The following is a 19,333-nucleotide window of genomic DNA, read 5'->3' on the forward strand; positions in this document are numbered from 1 at the left end:
AGGTGGGAGAAAGAACTCTTGTCTGTTCGAGGTAGGTGTGAATGTTGTAATTGGCCACCTGGATTAACATTTAATGGCCTAGCAGTTTCAAAGTCTGGCTTCTTACTGCCTGGGGGAATCCTTTGTTGGGAGGTGATTAGCTGGCCGTGATTGTTTCTTGTCTAGAATTCCCCTGATTTTTTAAGTGTTGCTCTTTATTTACGGTCCTGATTTTAATTTTTTAAAATACTGTCCCTGTTCATGGTTTCCTCCTTTTCTGTTGAGATTGTCTACATGCTTGTGGATTTCAATAGCCTGACATGGTGGTTGTGAGAGTGGTCCAATATTTGTGTTCTCAAATAATATGCTGTGTCCAGGTTGGTTCATCAGGTGCTCTGCTATGGCTGACTTCTCTGGTTGAATTAGTCTGCAGTGCCTTTCATGTTCCTTGATTCCTGTTTGGGAAATGCTGCCAAAAAAGCAGTCTCTCTTCTCTTTTCCCGGTTGCTGGCGGCTCTCGAGTCCGTTCCCTGTTCCCAGTTTAATTATTACTACCTTTAACCTAACCGAGGATGGGGGAAGATATTAAAAGCCTTGGTTTTGGACCAGAATGCATGATAATCTCCTATCTGGGAAGCAGAAAACAAGGACAGCATTCAGCCTGGTCTGCTGCTCCTGCTGCTGTTGTGGCGTTTCACCAGATCCCAGGCGCCTTCCCTGGAAAGGAAATCCCTCCACCGCTCGGTGGGATTTCAAGCCTGACTCGGGTTCAACAGTGAAGTTAAGCCGTTGTTGTTGTTGTTGTTTTGTGCCATTCAGTCGTTTCCGACTCCTGGCGACACGAAGGCGACTCTCTCAAGGGGTTTTCTTTGGGTTTCCAGGGCCGAGTGGGGATTCAGACCCCGGTCTCTATTGCAAAATAGCTTCGCTCCGAAGTCACCAGGAAATAATGTACTTGAGGGATTTGCTGTGATCCCATAATGGACCTTCTTCTTCAGACAAACCTTCTCCGATGTCTGCAGCACCCATGAGAAATGTGTTTTCATGGCCGGAATCACTGGGTTGCTGTATGTTTTCCGGATTGCATGGCCATGTTCCAGAAGCATTCTCTCCTGACCTTTCGCCTGCATCTATGGCAGGCATCCTCAGGGGTTGTGAGGTCTGTTGGAAACTAGGAAAATGGGGTTTATATATCTGTGGAATGTCCAGGATGGGAGAAAGAACTCTTGTCTGTTGGAAGCAAGTGTGAATGTCGCAATTGACCACCTTGATTAGTATTGAGTGGCCTAGTAGTTTCAAGGTATGGCTTCTTACTGCCCGGGGAAGGGGGCTCCTTTATTGGGAGGTGATTAGCTGGCCTTGATTGCTTCCTGGACATTCCACAGATATATAAACCCTATTTTCCTAGTTTCCAACAGAGCTCACAACCTCTGAGGATGACTGCCATAGATGCAGGTGGAGTCTGGCTGCTTCCTGCCTGAAGGAATCCTTTGTTGGGAGGTTTATCTATCTGTGGAATGACCAGAGTGTTTAATGCCAGGCCACGAGATGCTACTCAAGGTGGCCAATGCCTACATTCACACCTGCCTCAAGCAGACAAGAGTTCATTCTCCCACCCTGGACCTTCCACAGACATATAAACCCAATTTTCCTAGTTTCCAACTGACCTCACAACTTCTGAGGATGCTTGCCATAGATGTGAGCCAAACGTCAGGAGATAATGCTTCGTGGGTACTGCAGACCATGGCCATACAATGCGGAAAACTCACAACAACCCACGAGAAATTTCCTCATGTCCCAAATGGGAAGAATGTTATAGACACATTACACTATGTAACGCGGTTTTTGCTCCTGGGTTTTCAATGTCATTTCTTAATTGTTTCTATCATAAAAACACTAGGGGAAAAACATTCCACTGATATATAACCCTCACTTGCCTAGTTTCCCATAAGCCTCGCAATCTCTGAGGATGCCTGCCATAGATGTGGGTGAAATGGCAGGACAGAATGCTTCTGGAACATGGCCATATACAGTCCAGAAAACTCACAGCAACCCATGGGAAAAGTTTGTTAAACTGCAAAACCAATTGTATTTACCTGATATCTTGCAACACATTTTGCTCTACCTTTTCAATGAATATTTCAGGAGAATATTTCATCGAGTCTCAGCCAATTCAACATAGTTTGTGGCCACACCAAAAAAAAAAAGTATTTCAGCCTTAGGCTTGGCAAGATGTAAAAAGTCTCTCTCCATTTTCAAAGGTTATATATGGCTATAGTGGAACTATAAGAAATGCAATGTCAGGTCACAGACACAATCCACAATTCCTATAAGGATGGTTTCGGGGGGGGGGGGGGGTTGGTACTTTGATGGATAATACTAATTTTGGCGAGATAAATTCAGGGAATGATCTCTAAGGCCTCTTTCTACACTGCGAGATAAAAATCCGGATTATCTGCTTTGAATCGGATTATGTGGCAGTGTCCACTCATAAATCCAGTTTAAAGCGGAATATCTGGGGCCGCGGTTGAGCTGTTTACTTGCTGACCTGAAGCTCGAACAAAAGTGTATTATTGGGTTGTTGTGAGTTTTCCGGGCTGTATGGCCATGTTCCAGAAGCATTCTCTCCTGACGTTTCGTCCACATCTATGGCAGACATCCTCAGAGGTTGTGCGGTTTGTTGGAAACTAACAAAATGGGGTTAATCTATCTGTGGAATGTCCCGGGTGGAGATTAGTAAGGTAAAGGTTTTCCCCTGACATGAAGTCCAGTCGTGTCCGACTCTGGGGTGTGGTGCTCATCTCCATTTCTAAGCCGAAGAGCCGGCGTTGTCCGTAGACACCTCCAAGGTCATGTGGCCGGCATGATTAAATGGACATTCGTGTATTATTATTATTTGAAACACAACAAGATGAGTCCACAGCAGACACTCTGCTGACTGTTGTATTGGATCACACGTCGGACACTTCCCATAATAATAATAATAATTATAATTATAATTATTATTATTATTATTATCATCATCATCCTCAAACTGCGGCCCTCCAGCTGTTTGGGCCTTCAACTCCCAGAATTCCTGACAATTGAACAAGCTTGTTATGGCTTCTGGGAGTTGGAGGCCCAAACATCTGGAGGACCGCATTTTGAGGATGCCTGATCTAGATTATATGGCAGTGTAGAAGGGGATAGAAACACTGCTCTGGAGGAGCCCTTCTCCCCGCCCTCCCCAGAAGCGAAGCCAGCTTTCTACACTAGGGATGCACCACAGGATTAGAATTAATGCAGTTTGATACCGCTTTAACTGCCACAGTGTGGAAGGGGCTTAAAACATAAACGCAACTGGGTTTTCTAAACACAATCCGTTTGGCGCCTTTGCCTCTTTCTCTTCGCGGTCTCCTGATTTCAACCACTGCAGAAGTTGGAACTGGAAGGCATGAAAAATGGCTGGCCTGGGGAATGTTTACATTTCCTGTGTGCTCGTCCTCCTGGTGAATCTGCCTCTCCCTTTCTTTGAATGCCCAACTTGTATTTCTAAATACTCAACTGAAGTTGGGGGGATCTATACTAAGCATGGGCAAACTTGGGCCCTCCGGGTGTTTTGGATTTCAACTCCCATCATTCCTAACAGCCTCGGGGCCCCTTCCTTTTCCCCCTCAGCCGCTTAAGCAGATATTGTGGGATTTTCTTCCTTGCTATTCTGGGATTTAGTGATGTGTGGAAGGGCCCTGGGACGCTATGAGTTAAGGCTCGCCATGAGAAATCTTGCAGCTTGATTTGTGTGGGATCTGAGCGAGACTGACCCCACACAAAGCGAAACCCAAGGGCCCCGATCCTGCATGGCGCGCACACAGGAATGTCTCTCATGGCCTCGCTAAAGGGAATTCGCACTCAGCTTCCCAGAGAACCCCGCTAATAGTAGGGATGTGCAATTTGTTTGTCCATTCAGAAATCTGGATCTTGGGAGCGTTGTTTATGTTGGCTTTGGGGCGCCGTTTCTGCTACTTCCCCCTTCTGTTAAAGGAAGGAAAGAAGCCGGCAAGCAAGTAAGCAAGGTTGTTTTATTTGTGTATTTTAACTGTTTTAATTGCTTGTTTGTTTTGCTTTATGTTGTCGTTTGTTTCGTTTTATCACTGCATGTCGCACTGAATGTTTGCCTTTTGTTTTTGGAAGCCGCCCTGAGTCCCCTTGAGAAGAGAAGGCGGGTTAAAAATGAATTAATTGCTAAATGTTAATTGCTAATAAGTAATTGTTAATTATTAATCATTAATTGATAATTGATAATTATTAATTATTAATTGTTAATAATTAATTTTTAATTGTTTATTATTAATTGATAATTATTAATTGCTAATCGCTAATTAATAATTAATAATTGTAAAGGTGAAGTTTTCCCCTGACATTAAGTCCAGTCGTGTCGACTCTGGTGGTTGGTGCTTATCTCTATTTCTAAGCCAAAGAGCCAGCGCTGTCCATAGACACCTCCAACGTCATGTGGCCGGCATGACTGAATGGAGCGCTGTTACAAATTATTAAATAATTATTAAATTATTAAATTATTAAATTATTAAATTATTAAATTATTAAATTATTAAATTATTAAATTATTAAATTATTAAATTATTAAATTATTAAATTATTAATTGTCATTTATCAATTATTATTAAAATACATATGAATGTATTTTAATTATGTTGAACATGTACTAATTTGAATCCAAATTATTTTTAACTCAACATTTTATGTTTTAAGGCACATGTGTAGGTGCCACGTGTAAGCTGCCTTGAGGTCCCCCTTGGGGTCGAGAAGGGCGGGATATAAATAAGGTAAATAAATAAATAAACAAATAATGTTAAGGAAGGATTCCTAAATAGTTACTGTGATGCCCTTTCTAAACTGCCGTATAAAGTCCAGACTGTCGGCATTGAACTAGATAACATGTAGTGTAGATTCATGTGTGTGTGTGTCAGGAGCGACTTGAGAAACTGCAGGTCGCTTCTGGTGTGAGAGATTTGGCCTTCCTTACCTTGCTCAGGGGACGTCCGGATGTTTTTTATGTTTTACCATCCTTGTGGGAGGCTTCTCTAATGTCCTCGCACGGGGAGCTGGAGCTGACAGAGGGAGCTCATCCGCGCTCTCCCCGGATTCGAAACTTAGACCTATCGGTCTTCAGTCCTGCCGGCATAAGGATTTAACCCTTTGCGCCACAGGGGGCTCCATGTAATCCAGTTCAAAGCAGATGATGTCGATTATCTGCTTTAATAATCTGGATTATATGGCAGTGCAGAAGGGGTCTAAGGGTCGAGAATCAGAGTGTTGACGTCAGGGTGCTACATGGACCCATAATAATAGATACCATATCATATCTTACACATTAATATTTATATTGTGTTATCAAAGGCTTTCATGGCCAGAATCACCGGTTTGCTGTGAGTTTTCCGGGCTGTATGGCTTCTAGAACGTGGTCCTACAGCCCGGAAAACTCACAACAACCCAATATTTATATTAATTGCCGACTATAGGAGAGTAGTCAAAGGGGGGGGGGGGACTGGAAAGGTGGTTAAGGAGGGGTTAGTCTTGTTAAACACAAAACTAGAGCTGCAAATTGTTGTATTGTTGTTATTGGGTCAACTTGGTTCTGGAGTTTTGTATATAGGACTAAAACTCCCTGAAACAAAAGAATCCCCAACTAGGCCATATTGGAACCACTTAGAATCCTAGAATCCTAGAGTTGGAAGAGACCTCATGGGTCATCCAGTCCAACCCCCTGCCAAGAAGCAGGAAAATCGCATTCAAAGCACCTCCGACAGATGGCCATACAGCCTTTGTTTAAAACCTTGAGCAAGTCACACTCTCTCGACCTCAGAGGAAGACAAATGCAAAATCTTGCCAATAAAAAAACCTTAGAATATGGTCACCGCAATTCCGAGTTCACTTGAAGCCACATAATAACAACTACCTGTGTCCACATACTGTTTTATCTATTCCATTCCTCCTCCTAATAGGAAATCCGGTCCCAAATATCATCCCATCCAAATAGCATCAGGCTGGAAGTGCAGATGTTGCACTCTTCCTTGCTTCCACCTTCTTGAGACTTGGTTTACCTGAAATACACCTGGATGGGGCCTTCCCTCCTTGAAACCCCTAAGGTGTGTGTTTGATTTTCTGTCTCGCCAATATGTCAGTCTAGACGTGAAATCTACACTGTAGAATTAATGTAGCTTGACGCCACTTTGACGACCAGGACTCAGTGCTATAGAATCCTGGGAGTTGTCGTTTTGGAAGGTCTTATTGAACACAAAACTAGAGTTGAGTCCCCCATTGTTGTACTGTTGTTATTGGGTCAACTTGTTTATTGGGTCAACTTGGTTCATAGCAAACTACAAATCCCACTGTTCCATAGCACTGAGCCATGGCAGTTAAAGTGATGTCAAACTGCATTGCTTAAGCGGCTGAGGGGGGAAAGGAAAGGGCCTGAGGCTGTTAGGAATGATGGGAGTTGAAGTCCTAAATAACCAGAGGGCCCAAGTTTGCCCATGCCTGATCTATATTGTACAATTAATGCAATTTGACTCCACTTTAACTGCGATTGAAATATAGGTTTGGTGGGGCATCAGTACTATTTGATAGAGAGCTTGTAAAACTATAATTCCCAGCTTTCATAGCATCCAGGCATGGCAGTTAATATTGGGATTATCTAAATACTTAGAGCTTGGAAGGGAACCATTTCAATGTGCATGCAAGATTGTTAGTTTTTCACAGTTAATATTAGGAAGTCATAGTGGTGTTAAGCTGCATTAGTTCTGCAGTGTATGAGGCCCCTTCCACACAGCTGAATAAAATCCCACATTATCTGCTTTGAACTGGAATATATGCCAGTGTGGTCTCAGTTAACTGGGGCCTGAGGCTGTTAGGAATGCTGGGAGTTGAAATCCAAAACACCTGGAGGGCCCAAGTTTGCACAAACCTGGTTTAGAGGCACCCTTTGCTACTAGAAACTTGGAAACTTTGCCAAGTGAGCTCTGCCAGTTATTTGTTTTGTCTCTGATGATATAGTCTCTGATTATATAGTCTTTTAACATAATGTTAGTTTGTAAATATGGTATCGCTGCTTTTTAAGTGGTTGCTTTTATTGCTGCTGTGCCTGCCTTGCTCTTATGTTTATGTAGTGTTTTATGAAGAGTCGGAGACGACTGAACGAATGAACAACAACAACAAGTGATTTATGGCGGGTAGATCCGAGTCTGTTTTATTATATTCCAGCCTTTAGCTGCCTTGAGCATCATTTCGTAAAATAAATAACAAAAAAGACGGTCTATCAATTTACATACATATTAATATGGTTATACTACATATACGTATAAATAAAACAAAATACAAATACAAATATATATTTAACCTTCGAAAATTGAGAGAGACTTTTTATATCTTGCCAAGCCTAAGGCTGAAATCCTTTTATTGTGTGGCCACAAACTATGTTGAATTGGCTGAGACTCGATGAAATATTCTCCTGAAATATTAATTGAACAGGTAGAGCAAAATGTGTTGCAGGATGTCAGGTAAATCAGAACGTTTTTGTTTTTTTTTTGCAGTTTAATAAACTTTTCCCATGGGTTCCTGTGAGTTTTCCGGGCTGTATGGCCATGTTCCAGAAGCATTCTCTCCTGACGTTTCGCCCACATCTATGGCAGGCATCCTCAGAGGGTGTGAGATCTGTTGGAAACTAGGCAAGTGAGGTTTATATATCTGTGGAATGTCCAGGGTGGGAGAAAGAAGTCTTGTTTGTCGAGGTAGGTACAGACAAGCCACCTTGATTAGCACTGAATGGCCAAGCGGTTTTCAAGGTCTGGATTCTTACTGCCAGGGGGAATCCTTTGTTGGGAGGTGATTAGTTGGCCCTGATTGTTTCTTGCCTGGATTTCCCCTGTTTTTTAGTGTTGTTCTTTATTTACTGTTATGATTTTAGAGGTTTAAAAAAAACATTTCGGTAGCCAGATTTTGTTCATTTTCATGATTTCTTCCTTTCTGTTGAAATTGGCCACATGCAGGGAAGCGTCAGGAGAGAATGCTTCTGGAACACGGCCATACAGCCCGGAAAACTCACAACAACCCACTGATTCCGGCCATAAAAGCCTTCGACAATGCATTAAAATACTAATATTTATAACAGACATGTCGTTTTTGTCCCCTTCATTTCGAGTCTACACTCTGTCTCATGAAGTTACACCATTTAAGAGCCGCTAGAGAAATTTTAAACAGGAAAGCTAAACTCAGGCGCCAAGTCCCACCTGCAATCAGAGGGAGCCCAAGGCATGTTGAAGCAAGGATGCCCCTCTGCCTTCTTCCCTTCTCCAGAAAGAAAGGGACAGGATTGACAGTTGAATCTTATCTCCATAATACCAAGGCCCTCTCTTTCTGCAATGGCTCTATCTGACCCGTTTCAAGTTATTTCAGCTAGTCATTGTAACGGCTACCAACAAAAGCGCACTGACAGCAACAGCTTCAGAAAATCACAAACGATAGAAAAGAAGGAGTAGAGGGTGCATCTGTTGATTTAATACAGCTCGACACTGCTTTAACTGCCGTAAGTAAAGGTAAAGGCTTTCCCCTGACATTAAGTCTAATCGTGTCGGACTCTGGAGGTTGGTGCCAGAAAGCTTGGCGTTGTCCCTAAACACCTTCAAAGTGATATGGCCGGCATGACTGCATGAAGCGTCGTTACCTTCCCGCTGAAGCGGTGCCTATTCATCTGCTCACTTTGTTGTTGTTCATTCGTTCAGTCGTTTCCGACTATCGGCCGTCACCACCCCCAGCTCCTTCAAAGTCAAGCCAGTCCCTTCAAGGATGCCATCCATCCATCTTGCCCTTGGTCGGCCCCTCTTCCTTTTTCCTTCCATTTTCCCCAGCATCATCGTCTTCTCCAAGCTTTCCTGTCTTCTCATTATGTGTCCAAAGTACTTAATCTTTGTCTCTAATATCTGCTCACTTGAATGTTTTCGAACTTCTAGGTTGGCAGAAGCAGGCGCTAATAGCGGGAGCTCACCCCGCTCCCCGGATAAGAGGGAGTTGTAGTTTGAGAAGACCTTCAGCCTTCTCTGTCAAATAGTGCCTCTCCAAACTATAACTTCCAGCATTCCATAGCATTAGGCCATGACAGCTAAAATGATGCCAAACTGCATTAATTCTACAGTGAGAAAGAGAGATTTCAGAGAGATAATAAAATCAATGTGATGTCGCATAACACAGGGCCCTTCCACACAGCCCTGTATCCCAGAATATCAAGGCAGAAAATCCCACAGTATCTGAATGTGGACTTAGGGCTCTTCCACACAGTCATATAACCAGATTATCAAGGCAGAAAATCCCACAGTATCTTCTTTTAACTATCTGAATCCACACTGCCGTATATTCCAGTTCAAAGCAGAAAGCTGCGTGGAAGGGGCCTCAGGTAACCCAGTTCAAAGCAGATATCGTGGGATTTTCTTCCTTGATATTCTGGGGTATAGGGCTGCGTGGAAGAGCCCACAACTTCATAGTCTTCCAAAACATGACCTATAACAGGACACTAGTTTATTTTAAGGACAACAACTCTGTTACTGAAAGCTTCTGGGAGTTATAGTCCCAACTGGGGGTCCTTCCACACAGTCATATGACCCAGAACATCAAGGCAGGAAATTATAGTTTTATAAGCTCTGAGAAACAGCAGTTACTATCTCGCCAAGGCTTTGGTCAGATTGCTTCCACTCTCCCTGCCTGCCATCCCCACTCCACTCCCATTTCCAACCCAAACGGGGCCTTCCTTTCTGATCCGCCAATCTCTGCCGCTTCCTTCGGCGCCTTACCTGCTTTTCCTTCCCGTTCCTTCCCCTGCCCTCGGGAGTTTCATATTTTGCAAGCAACCCTTATTCCCGAAGGGACGACCAGAGCGAGCTTTGCAGAGAAGGGAGTGGCGACGCCGTGGGCCAGGAAAAGGCGGGGCTGGGGTGGTCATGGGTGGGAGGGGGTCTGGCCTTCATTTCTGCCCCATCCCTGACTTGGGATCCAGCCTTCCTGCGACCCTTCCCTCCCCAGCACCGTGGGGCCCCCTCCTCCGCCCCGGGTGTCTCAAGGGGCGGCTCAGCTTCGGCGGGCTTCCAATGGGGGCTCAGCCCGGCCCCTCGCGCCCGTGACGAGTGGGGCAGAGGCGGCTCCGACCCCGGCAGAGAGCCCGCCAGAGTCGAGGGAAGGCGGAGGATATGGAAGCCCCTTAAGCCGGCCGGGCGCTCCTCTCCGGGCCCAGGATGCTCCCCAGCCCCGCCACCTCCACCCCCTTCTCGGTCAAGGACATCCTCCGGCGGGAGCAGCAGCGCTTAGAAGCTCCCCTCCAGGCTTCTTTTTTCCCCGTCGCCGCCTTCCTCCAGGGCTGCCGCTTCTCCGACGGGGAGGACGACGAGGACGACGACGAGGAGAGGCTGCCCTTCCTGAGCTGCCCCATGGCGGGCCCCCCAGACAAGGCCCCCAGCCACGGGAGCTTCGCGCAGGCCTCGGAGGACGAGGGAGAGGCCAAGGCGACGGAGTCCGGGGTCGGTAAGTGGCTTGGAGACGTGGGGTTGGTGGTCTTCTCGGGGAGCCTCCCTTGCCCGCCCAACCGCCCCGAAGCTGCCCGAGACCCTCATCCCCCCAGGCCTGAGGAAAGGGGGGCGACAAGGCAAGAAAGTACCCCTTCTTCTGAGGCAAGAGAAAGTACCCCACTCTTCTGGGACAAAACTAAGTATCTCCTTTTCTGGGGCAAGAGAAAGTGTCTTCCTCTTATAGAACTAGAGAAAGTATCCTCCTCTTCTGGGCAGTGTTTCTCAACCTGGGAGTCGGGACCCCTGGGAGGGTCACAAGGGGGGATGTCAGAGGGATTGCCAAAGACCATCAGAAAACACAATATTTTTTGTCGGTCATGGGGATTCAGTGTGGAACGTTTGGCCCAATCCTATTGTTGGTGGGGTTCAGAATCCTCTTTGATTTTAAGAGAACTATAAATCCCAGCAACTACAACTCTCAAATGTCAAGACCTATTTTCCCTAAACTCCACTAGTGTTCACATTTGGGCACATTGAGTTTGGTCCAGATCCATCATTGTTTGAGTCCACAGAGCTCTCTGGATGTTGGTAAACTGCAACTCAAGGACAAAAGCAGTAGGAAAAGAGGAAGACTGCACTAAAGATGGATAGGCGCAATACTTGTAGGTCCCTCATTCACAAGTTTGCCATAAATCTAAGTTTAGAAGCATAGTGTCTTGTTTAGAGCCCTTCCATACAGGCCCTCTAGCCCAGGATCTGATCCCAGTTTTTCTGTTTATCCCAGATTATCTGGCAGTGGGGGCTCCTATAATCCTAAAACTCCCATGTTACGCCAGCTCCACTGGCTGAAAGTTTGCTACCTGACACAACTCAAAGTGCTGGCTTTGGCCTATAAACCCCTAAATGCCCCGGGCTAATTTACCTGTCCAAAAGGCCCAATTACCTGTCCGAACACATCTAGGTCAAAACACCTCCCCTATGATCCTCTGGGGAGGTCCTGCTCTCCATCCTGCCATTGTCACAGGCGTGACTGGTGGGGATTAGAGACAGGGCCTTTTCGGTGATTGCCCTCAGCTATGGAACTCCCTTTCTGGTGAGATCAGATTGGCCCCCTCCCTCCTGTCCTTCAGAAGGATGGTAAAAACTTGGCTGTGGGACCAAGCTTTCGAGGACAGTACAATAAGGCAGTGATAGGAAACTTTACCAGGCCAATTGAGATTTCACTCTACCTTAACCTGGTAGAAATTCGTTGCTGTTGTTGTAAACTGCCAACAAGTCAACTTTGACTTATGACAACTTTATGTATGAGAGACCAACATGTCAACTCATCATCCACAGCTCTGGAGTTTTGCAGGCTCGGGGTCATGTGCTGAATCTATCCATCTTTCATGCAGTCTTCCTCTTTTCCTACCGCTTTCTTCCTTACCAAGCACTGCAGTATAATGTTTTGTAGTGAGCCTTGCCTTCTCATGATATGTCCCTGCTGCACTCCAAGGCTGGGAACCACCTCTGTACTTAACAGACACCCCAGTCCAAGGTAAAAGAGCAAAGCAGTTTATTGAGGAACATATATAAAAAGCAATTTAGCAAAAAGTATAAAAAACCAAAATCCAAATATATACATAAAAATGTTGTTTATTCGTTCAGTTGCTTCCAACTCTTCCTGACCTCATGGATCAGCCCACACCAGAGCGCCCTGTGTAATCCACAGAAATCATAGTACAGAAATGGCATGAAAAAACCAGGAATATGAAAGCAGAATAAAACCAAAACATGAGATTTGGGAACAGTTCTCAAAACTTGGGATCAAGAGACATGAATAAAAGGAAACATGGAACATGAGACTAGAAATCCCTTGACTGGAAAGTAGCGCTATACTCAGACACCACTGTTGCCTGGACTAAAGGACTCATCTGCTGGGCTAGCTAATAGAGAGAGAAAATCATGCCTTCTCCCCTGGGAAATTGATAAGGACTTCTTGGCTAACACATCTTTAAGGTAAAGGTAAAGGTTTTCCCCTGACATTAATTCTAGTCTGGGGGTTGGTGCTCTGGGGGTTGGTGCTCATCTCCATTTCTAAGCCGAAGAGTTTACAGAGTTGTCCGTAAACACCTCCAAAGTCATGTGGCCGGCATGACTGCATGGAGCGCCGGTACCCTTGCGCCGGAGCGCTACCTATTGATCTACTCACATTTGCATGTTTTCGAACTGCTAGGTTGACAGAAGCTGGGGCTCACAGCTTGCTATTCTGAGATATAATGTGTATGCAAGATTGTTAGTTAAAGCGGTGTTAAACTGCATTAATTCTGCAGTGAATGGGACGCTGTGAGTGAAGGCTTGCGATGTGAAAGGTGTGAGCAAATCCTTTTCTTCAGTCAAAGGGTTGAGGGGGGAAAGGAAGGGGCCCGAGGCTGTTAGGAATGGTGGGAATTGAAGTCCAAAACACCTGGACGGCCCAAGGTTGCCAATGTTTATTTAATTCGATGCCGCTACATATAAATAATAAATACAGTAATTACATAAAAATGATACATTCATTAAACATTTTGTTTAGAATATAAAGTACATTAATTAAAAGTTGATTAATAAAAAGTACAGTAATCCTGGCTGTCTAGCCTTATGGAGAAACGCATTCAGCGAGCACAACACAATCCAAAGCCTATCCACTATAGTCCATTTTTCATAACATTATCATCATTGCCATTGTTAATTATCTGCCAGCTACCCAAAGGCTTGGTCCAATAACCATGTTTTAAATTTTCTCCTGAAGGAGAGGAGGGATGTTGTTGACCTGATTTCACTCGAGAGTGAGTTCCACAGGCGGGGGGCCACCACCGAGAAGGCCCGGTCCCTCTCTCGGCCAAGTGTGTTTCAGCCAAAGGCGGCCCGAAAACAGGGTCTCCCCAGAAAATGGCTGTCTGCAAGGTCGTTGCCCAGGGGACGCCTGGATGTTTTGATGTTTTATTATCCTTGTGGGAGGCTTTTCCTCATGTCCCCGCATGGGGAGCTGGAGCTGATAGAGGGAGCTCATCCACGCTCTCTCCGGATTCGTCGGTAGGAGCCTCCAGTGGCGCAGTGGGTTAAACCCCTGTGCCGGCAGGACTGAAGACCGACAGGTCGCAGGTTCAAATCCGGGGAGAGGCGGATGAGCTCCCTCTATCAGCTCCAGCTCCTCATGCGGGGACATGAGAGAAGCCTCCCACAAGGATGATAAAAACATCAAATCATCTGGGCGTCCCCTGGGCAACGTCCTTGCAGACGGCCAATTCTCTCACACCAGAAGCGACTTGCAGTTTTTCAAGTCGCTCCTCACACGACAAAAAAAGTTCTGCCGGTACATGGGTTTAACCCACCGCGCCGCAGGGGGCTATATGGTGCTATATGGTGGGAGGACACACTTTCAGAAGCCCTGATGTGGATCAAGGGGCCACGGGGGAGGGAGAGAAGGATCTTCCCTTCCTCTTGGGCGCAATATCTCCATGTCTCTGCCTTCCTTTTGCAGGGAAGGACCCTTCGGAGGCGGAGGCCCAGGCGGCGGAGCGTCGCAAGGCTCGTGGGCGCCGGAAGCCGCGCGTGCTCTTCTCGCAGGCGCAGGTCTTCGAGCTGGAGCGGCGCTTCCAGCAGCAGCGTTACCTCTCGGCGCCGGAAAGGGAGCTCCTGGCCGGCAGCCTCAAGCTCACCTCCACGCAGGTCAAGATCTGGTTCCAGAACCGGCGCTACAAGTGCAAGCGGCAGCGGCAGGACAGAGCTTTGGAGATGGGAGGCGCGCAGCCCCCGCCTTCCTCTTCTTCTTCTTCCTCCTCCTCCTCGCAGCCACAGCAGCCCTCGCCTTTGTCGCCGTTGGCTCCGCTGCCCCCTCGCCGCGTGGCCGTCCCGGTTCTCGTGCGCGACGGCAAGCCCTGCCTGGGCGGCAGCGGCTCCTCGCAGAGCTACGGCGCGCCTTACCACGCCGCGGCCTCTTATCCCTACAGCGGCTTTCCTGGATACGCCTATGGAGGATCCCCCGCCGCCTATGGAGGAGGGGGATATAGCTGCAGTTACCCCTCCGGAGGAGGAGGAGGGGGCGGAGGAGGAGGGGGGCCCTCGGTGCAGGCGCCCACGGGTGCAGGCGCCTACGTGAACATGGCGGGCTTCTCCTCCGGCGGCGCCCAGCCCTTGCACCAGGCCCCCGCGGGGCCTCCCTGCGGCCAAGGCATCCGAGCCTGGTAGCCCCCCATCCGGGCCAAGGGGGGACCCTTTTGGAAGGCAGAGAGAGAGAGAAGAGAGGGCCTGGAGAAGCAAGGACCCCCACCCATGCCGGATTGACCATTGTGCTCTTCTTCTTTCGTGTCAGGAGCGACTTGAGAAACTGCAAGTCGCGTCTGGCGTGAGAGAATTGGTTGTCTGCAAGGACGTTGCCCAGAGGACGCTCAGAAAGAGAAAGAAAGAAAGAAAGAAAGAAAGAAAGAAAGAAAGAGGGGCTTGGAAAAGCAAGGCCCCCTACCAATGCCGAATTGACCATTGTGCTCTTCTTCTTTCGTGTCAGGAGCGACTTGAGGAACTGCAAGTCGCTTCTGGTGTGAGAGAATTGGCTGTCTGCAAGGACCTTGCCCAGAGGACGCTCAGATCTTTTACCATCCTTATTAGAGGCTTCTCTCATGTCCCCGCAGACGGGAGCTCATTCGTTCCCCTTTTGGTCAGCAGTTCTGTCAGTAAAATAAGGTAAAGGTTTTCCCCTGATATGAAAGACACTGAGATTGGTGTGGTGCTCATCTCCATTTCTAAGCCGAAGAGCTGGCGTTGTCCGTAGACACCTCCAAGGTCATGTGGCCGGCATGACTGCCTGGAGCAACCCATTGCACTCGCCTTAGCTGGTGCGATTCCAAATTGGAAGGCGTTCTGGTTCCAGTGATTCCAGACACAATGATAGACCTGATAATCTTCGGGAGTGTGCCACAAATCAGGCAGGGTAGGCCTAAGGGCCCCACTTCTTTCAGGGCCCAAGGGGCCTCATAACTTAACCATCATAGGGCCCCCCATTTGTCCTAAATCCAGCAAAGGATGACCCACAGGAGGACGCTTCTTGGGTCTGGGCTGCTTTCTCCCCATGACTTACCTTGTTGGAAGACTTCTCCCAGCCCAGCAAAGGGAAGGAAGCTGACTTGGAAGGAAAAGGCCAAAGGATGACCCACTGGAGGACACTTCCTGGGCCTGGGCTTCTTTCTCTCCATGACTTTCCTTGGAGGGAGACTTCTCCCAACCCTTTTTCGTGTCAGGAGCGACTTGAGAAACTGTAAGTCTCTTCTGGTGTGAGAGAATTGGCTGTCTGCAAGGACGTTGCTCAGGGGACACCTGAATGTTTTACAGTCCTGTGGGAGGCTTCTCTCATATCTCTGCATTAGAAGCTGGAGCTGACAAAGGGGAGCTCACAAGGATTTAACTAATTGTGCCACGGGGCCTCTGAAAAGGAAGCTGACTTGAAGGGAAAAGGCCCGGCTGCACCCTCAAGAAAGCTGCCTTTGTGCCCTTCCAAGGTTTTTGCGGAGGAAATGGGCTGCCCAGTCCCCACTTCCTCTGTATCTTATCCCATGTATCGATATAACCACTGCTGCAAGGAGTTAAAGGATCCAATAAACCAGGTGCAATATACCCACAACTACTGGACTTTTCTAGGGAGGGGGTGGGTAGGGGAGATGGGGAGGGAGAAATGGGTCTACTTCGATCTCAGTTCATATAATGCGATGCCAAGATAAGGAGAGTCAAAGGGCCATTCTCGGATTTGTGTATGCAGGCCACAGAGTGCAGAATTTCATAGGGTTTCTTGGACAATAATAATAATCTTGGGCCCCTTCCACACACCTGAATAAAATCCCACATTATCTGCTTTGAACTGGAATATATGGCAGTGTGGACTCAGATAACTAAATTCGAAGCAGATATTGTAGAAATTTCAGCCTTCATATCCTAGGTCAGGAGTCCTCAGACTTTTTAAACAGAGGGCCAGGTCACAGTCCCTCAAACTGTTGGAGGGCCGGATTAAAATTTGAAAAAAGCATTAATGAATTCCTATGCACACTGCACATATCTTATTTATAGTGCAAAAAACCCACTTAAAATAATACAATAATTAAAAAGAAGAACAATTTTAACAAATATAAACTTATTAGTATTTCAATGGGAAGTGCGGGCCTGCTTTTTGGCTGATGAGATGGAATTGTTGTTGTTGTTGTTGTTGTTGTTGTGTGCTTTCAAGTCATTTCAGACTTAGGTTGACCCCAAGTGAGTGCCAGGTAAATAACCTTGGAGGGCCATATCTGGCCCTCAGGCCTTAGTTTGAGGACCCCTGTTCTAGGTTGTATGACTGTGTAGAAGGGCTGGGATTATTCTAGTTTTCTGTGGACAAGCAGATAAAGACTGGCATATATCTCAAAAACAAGAGCTGATTGGGGAATGCTTGTTTATTTATTTATTGTTTTTTAGAATCAGCGGTTCAGATATACCCAGAAACAGGGCTAACATTTGAGGCACCAAAACGTGTGCTGGCCAGTGTTATTATTATTAGCACTTTTTTTTAATTACAGCAATTTTTGTAAGTTCTGGGCTGACCTTGCTGTCCCTTTCATGTCTTAAATGGGGCTCAACCTAGCCAAGGAAGAAAGTCTTTCTGGCCCTGTTTCAGACTTGTGTAAATTGAGTGTGTATATAGTTCCCTGTCGACTTACAGTGAGCCCATGCATTTCATAGACAAGGAAAATTCAGATACTATTTTGCTGGTGAAACATAGCCACAGCACACAGTATTCATTTGTGGTCTCCCCCCAAGTACTAACCAGGGCTGATCCTGCTTAGCTCCCAAAGTCCTTATTCTGTAAAGCTGCACCACCTGGTGATACAGCAGGTTAAACCACTGAGCTGCTGAACTTGCTGACCAAAAGGTTGGCAGTTTGAATCTGGGGAGTTGGATGAGCTCCCGCTCTTAGCCCCAGCTTCTGCCAACCTAGCATTTCAAAAACATGCAAATGTGAGTAGATCAATAGGTACCACTTCTGCAGGAAGTAATGGCACTCCAGTTTAGAAATGACTAGACCTAATGTCAAGGAAAACCTTTATCATTACTAGAGCAAGGCCACCTGGTGATACAGCAGGTTAAACCACTGAGCTGCTGAATTTGCTGACCAAATGGTTGGCAGTTTGAATCTGGGAAGTTGGATGAGCTCCCGCTCTTAGACCCAGCTTCTGCCAACCTAGCATTTCAAAAACATGAAAATGTGAGTAGATCAATAGGTACCACTTCTGCAGGAAGTAATGGCACTCCGCTTTAGAAGTGACTAGACCTAATGTCAAGGGAAACCTTTATCATTACTAGAGCCAGGCCACCTGGTGGTGCAGCAAGTTAAACCACTGAGCTGCTGAACTTGCTGACCAAAAGGTTGGCAGTTTGAATCTGGGGAGTGGGGTGAGCTCCCGCTCTTAGCCCAAGCTTCTGCTAAACTAGCATTTCGAAAACATGCCTCTTTGCAAGGGTGGAGGTGGATGGGGAGGAGAGATGGCTGCACCCTAAAACACTTTGCTGGGTCGCTTTCCTTCCAATTGCAGTTGTGCTTCATCAGTTCCCAATTGTGATGCAAAACTTCATAGCCTGTGGTCCTGAGATGATAGCAGAGCTTGGCATCCAATAAAGGCAGCAAAAAGGCACCCATTTGCTGTGTTGTGACTAGAAGTGTTTTGCTGCCAGGAAGGAGGGAGAGGCCCTTGTGGGCATGTCTGTCTCAGGTGCCAAAATAAACTGGCCTGCCAGGATACGGGGCAAAGTGACTAGGAGGGAGAGGGCAGCTTTTGCAGTTCAGCCACAGGACTCCAAGTGCCCTGGGTCTCTCTTTAGCTTTCCTTCCAGACTGGAGACAAAATAAAACTATTCTGGAGGGTGAGGGAATAAAAAACAACAACAAAACATAAATACAGCCTTCTCTTCAATTAGTCCGAAGTAATAACAATTCCTCCCTCCTGCTTCCCACTTGACTGAGACCTTTGCTTTATCCCCAAGGCCTGTAGGGGAAGGGTGTGGTAAGCACCTCATCCTCTTCAGTCATCGTGACTGTAGATCCCAGATGAAGATTGTGGGGTCACTAATCTGGATTAAGTGTTTGTGACATTGTGATGTGTCTAAACAGACTCTACACTGATCAAATAATGCAGTTCAAACTGCATTAGTTGACAGTGTAGATCCAGTATGTGTCTCAGGGCCCTTCCACACAGCCCTATACCCCAGAATATCAAGGCAGAAAATCCCACATTATCTGAGTGTGGACTCAGATAACCCAGTTCAAAGGAGATATTGTGGGATTTTCAGCCTTGATATTCTGGGATCTAGGGCTGTGTGGAAGGGCCCCAGGTCTCAGAAAACTCCCATGATAACGAGGAAAGGACATGGGGCCCTTCTACACAGTCATATAACCCAGAATATCAAGGTAGAATAACCCACAATATTTGCTTTGAACAAGGTTATCTGAGTCCACACTGCCACATATCCCAGTTCAAAACAGATAATGTGAGGTTTTATTCAGCTGTGTGGAAGGGGCCTTGGAGGCACATCACAACACAGATAGCAACACTTTAATTAGACATATAATTTAGGAACCCATAGAAAAAGGTCAAGGAAAGATACCAAAGGAAGGCAGCTCATGTAAGTGCCCTAGGCATGAACTATTTTCCTTCTCTGGAAGTTTTTAAACAGAGGCTGGATGACCACCTGTCAGGAGGGGTTTCATGGTGCATTTCTGCATGGTAAGAGGTTGGACTGGATGGTTCACCAGGTTTTGACAGAGAAAG

General features: G+C 46.6%; 1 protein-coding gene across 1 annotated transcript; it reads left to right on the forward strand.

The window, feature by feature from the left end:
* The first annotated feature begins 10,256 nt into the window (after positions 1-10,256).
* NKX2-3 (NK2 homeobox 3) lies at positions 10,257-14,746 on the forward strand. Its single transcript, XM_060766806.2, has 2 exons — positions 10,257-10,542; positions 14,029-14,746. Exons 1-2 carry the CDS (start codon positions 10,257-10,259, stop codon positions 14,733-14,735), a joined length of 993 nt encoding a protein of 330 aa, XP_060622789.2. The 3' UTR covers positions 14,736-14,746.
* Positions 14,747-19,333: the final 4,587 nt, after the last annotated feature.

The sequence above is a fragment of the Anolis sagrei genome, chromosome 3 (assembly GCF_037176765.1).
Source record: "Anolis sagrei isolate rAnoSag1 chromosome 3, rAnoSag1.mat, whole genome shotgun sequence".
NCBI classification, from domain to species: domain Eukaryota; kingdom Metazoa; phylum Chordata; class Lepidosauria; order Squamata; family Dactyloidae; genus Anolis; species Anolis sagrei.

What these genes read in the sequence shown, in the direction of transcription:
- NKX2-3 (XM_060766806.2), top strand. Translation starts at nt 10,257, where the DNA reads ATGCTCCCCAGCCCCGCCACCTCCACCCCCTTCTCGGTCAAGGACATC. An exon ending in GGCGACGGAGTCCGGGGTCG is followed by an intron (nt 10,543 to 14,028) that starts GTAAGTGGCTTG and finishes TTCCTTTTGCAG; the next exon opens with GGAAGGACCCTTCGGAGGCG.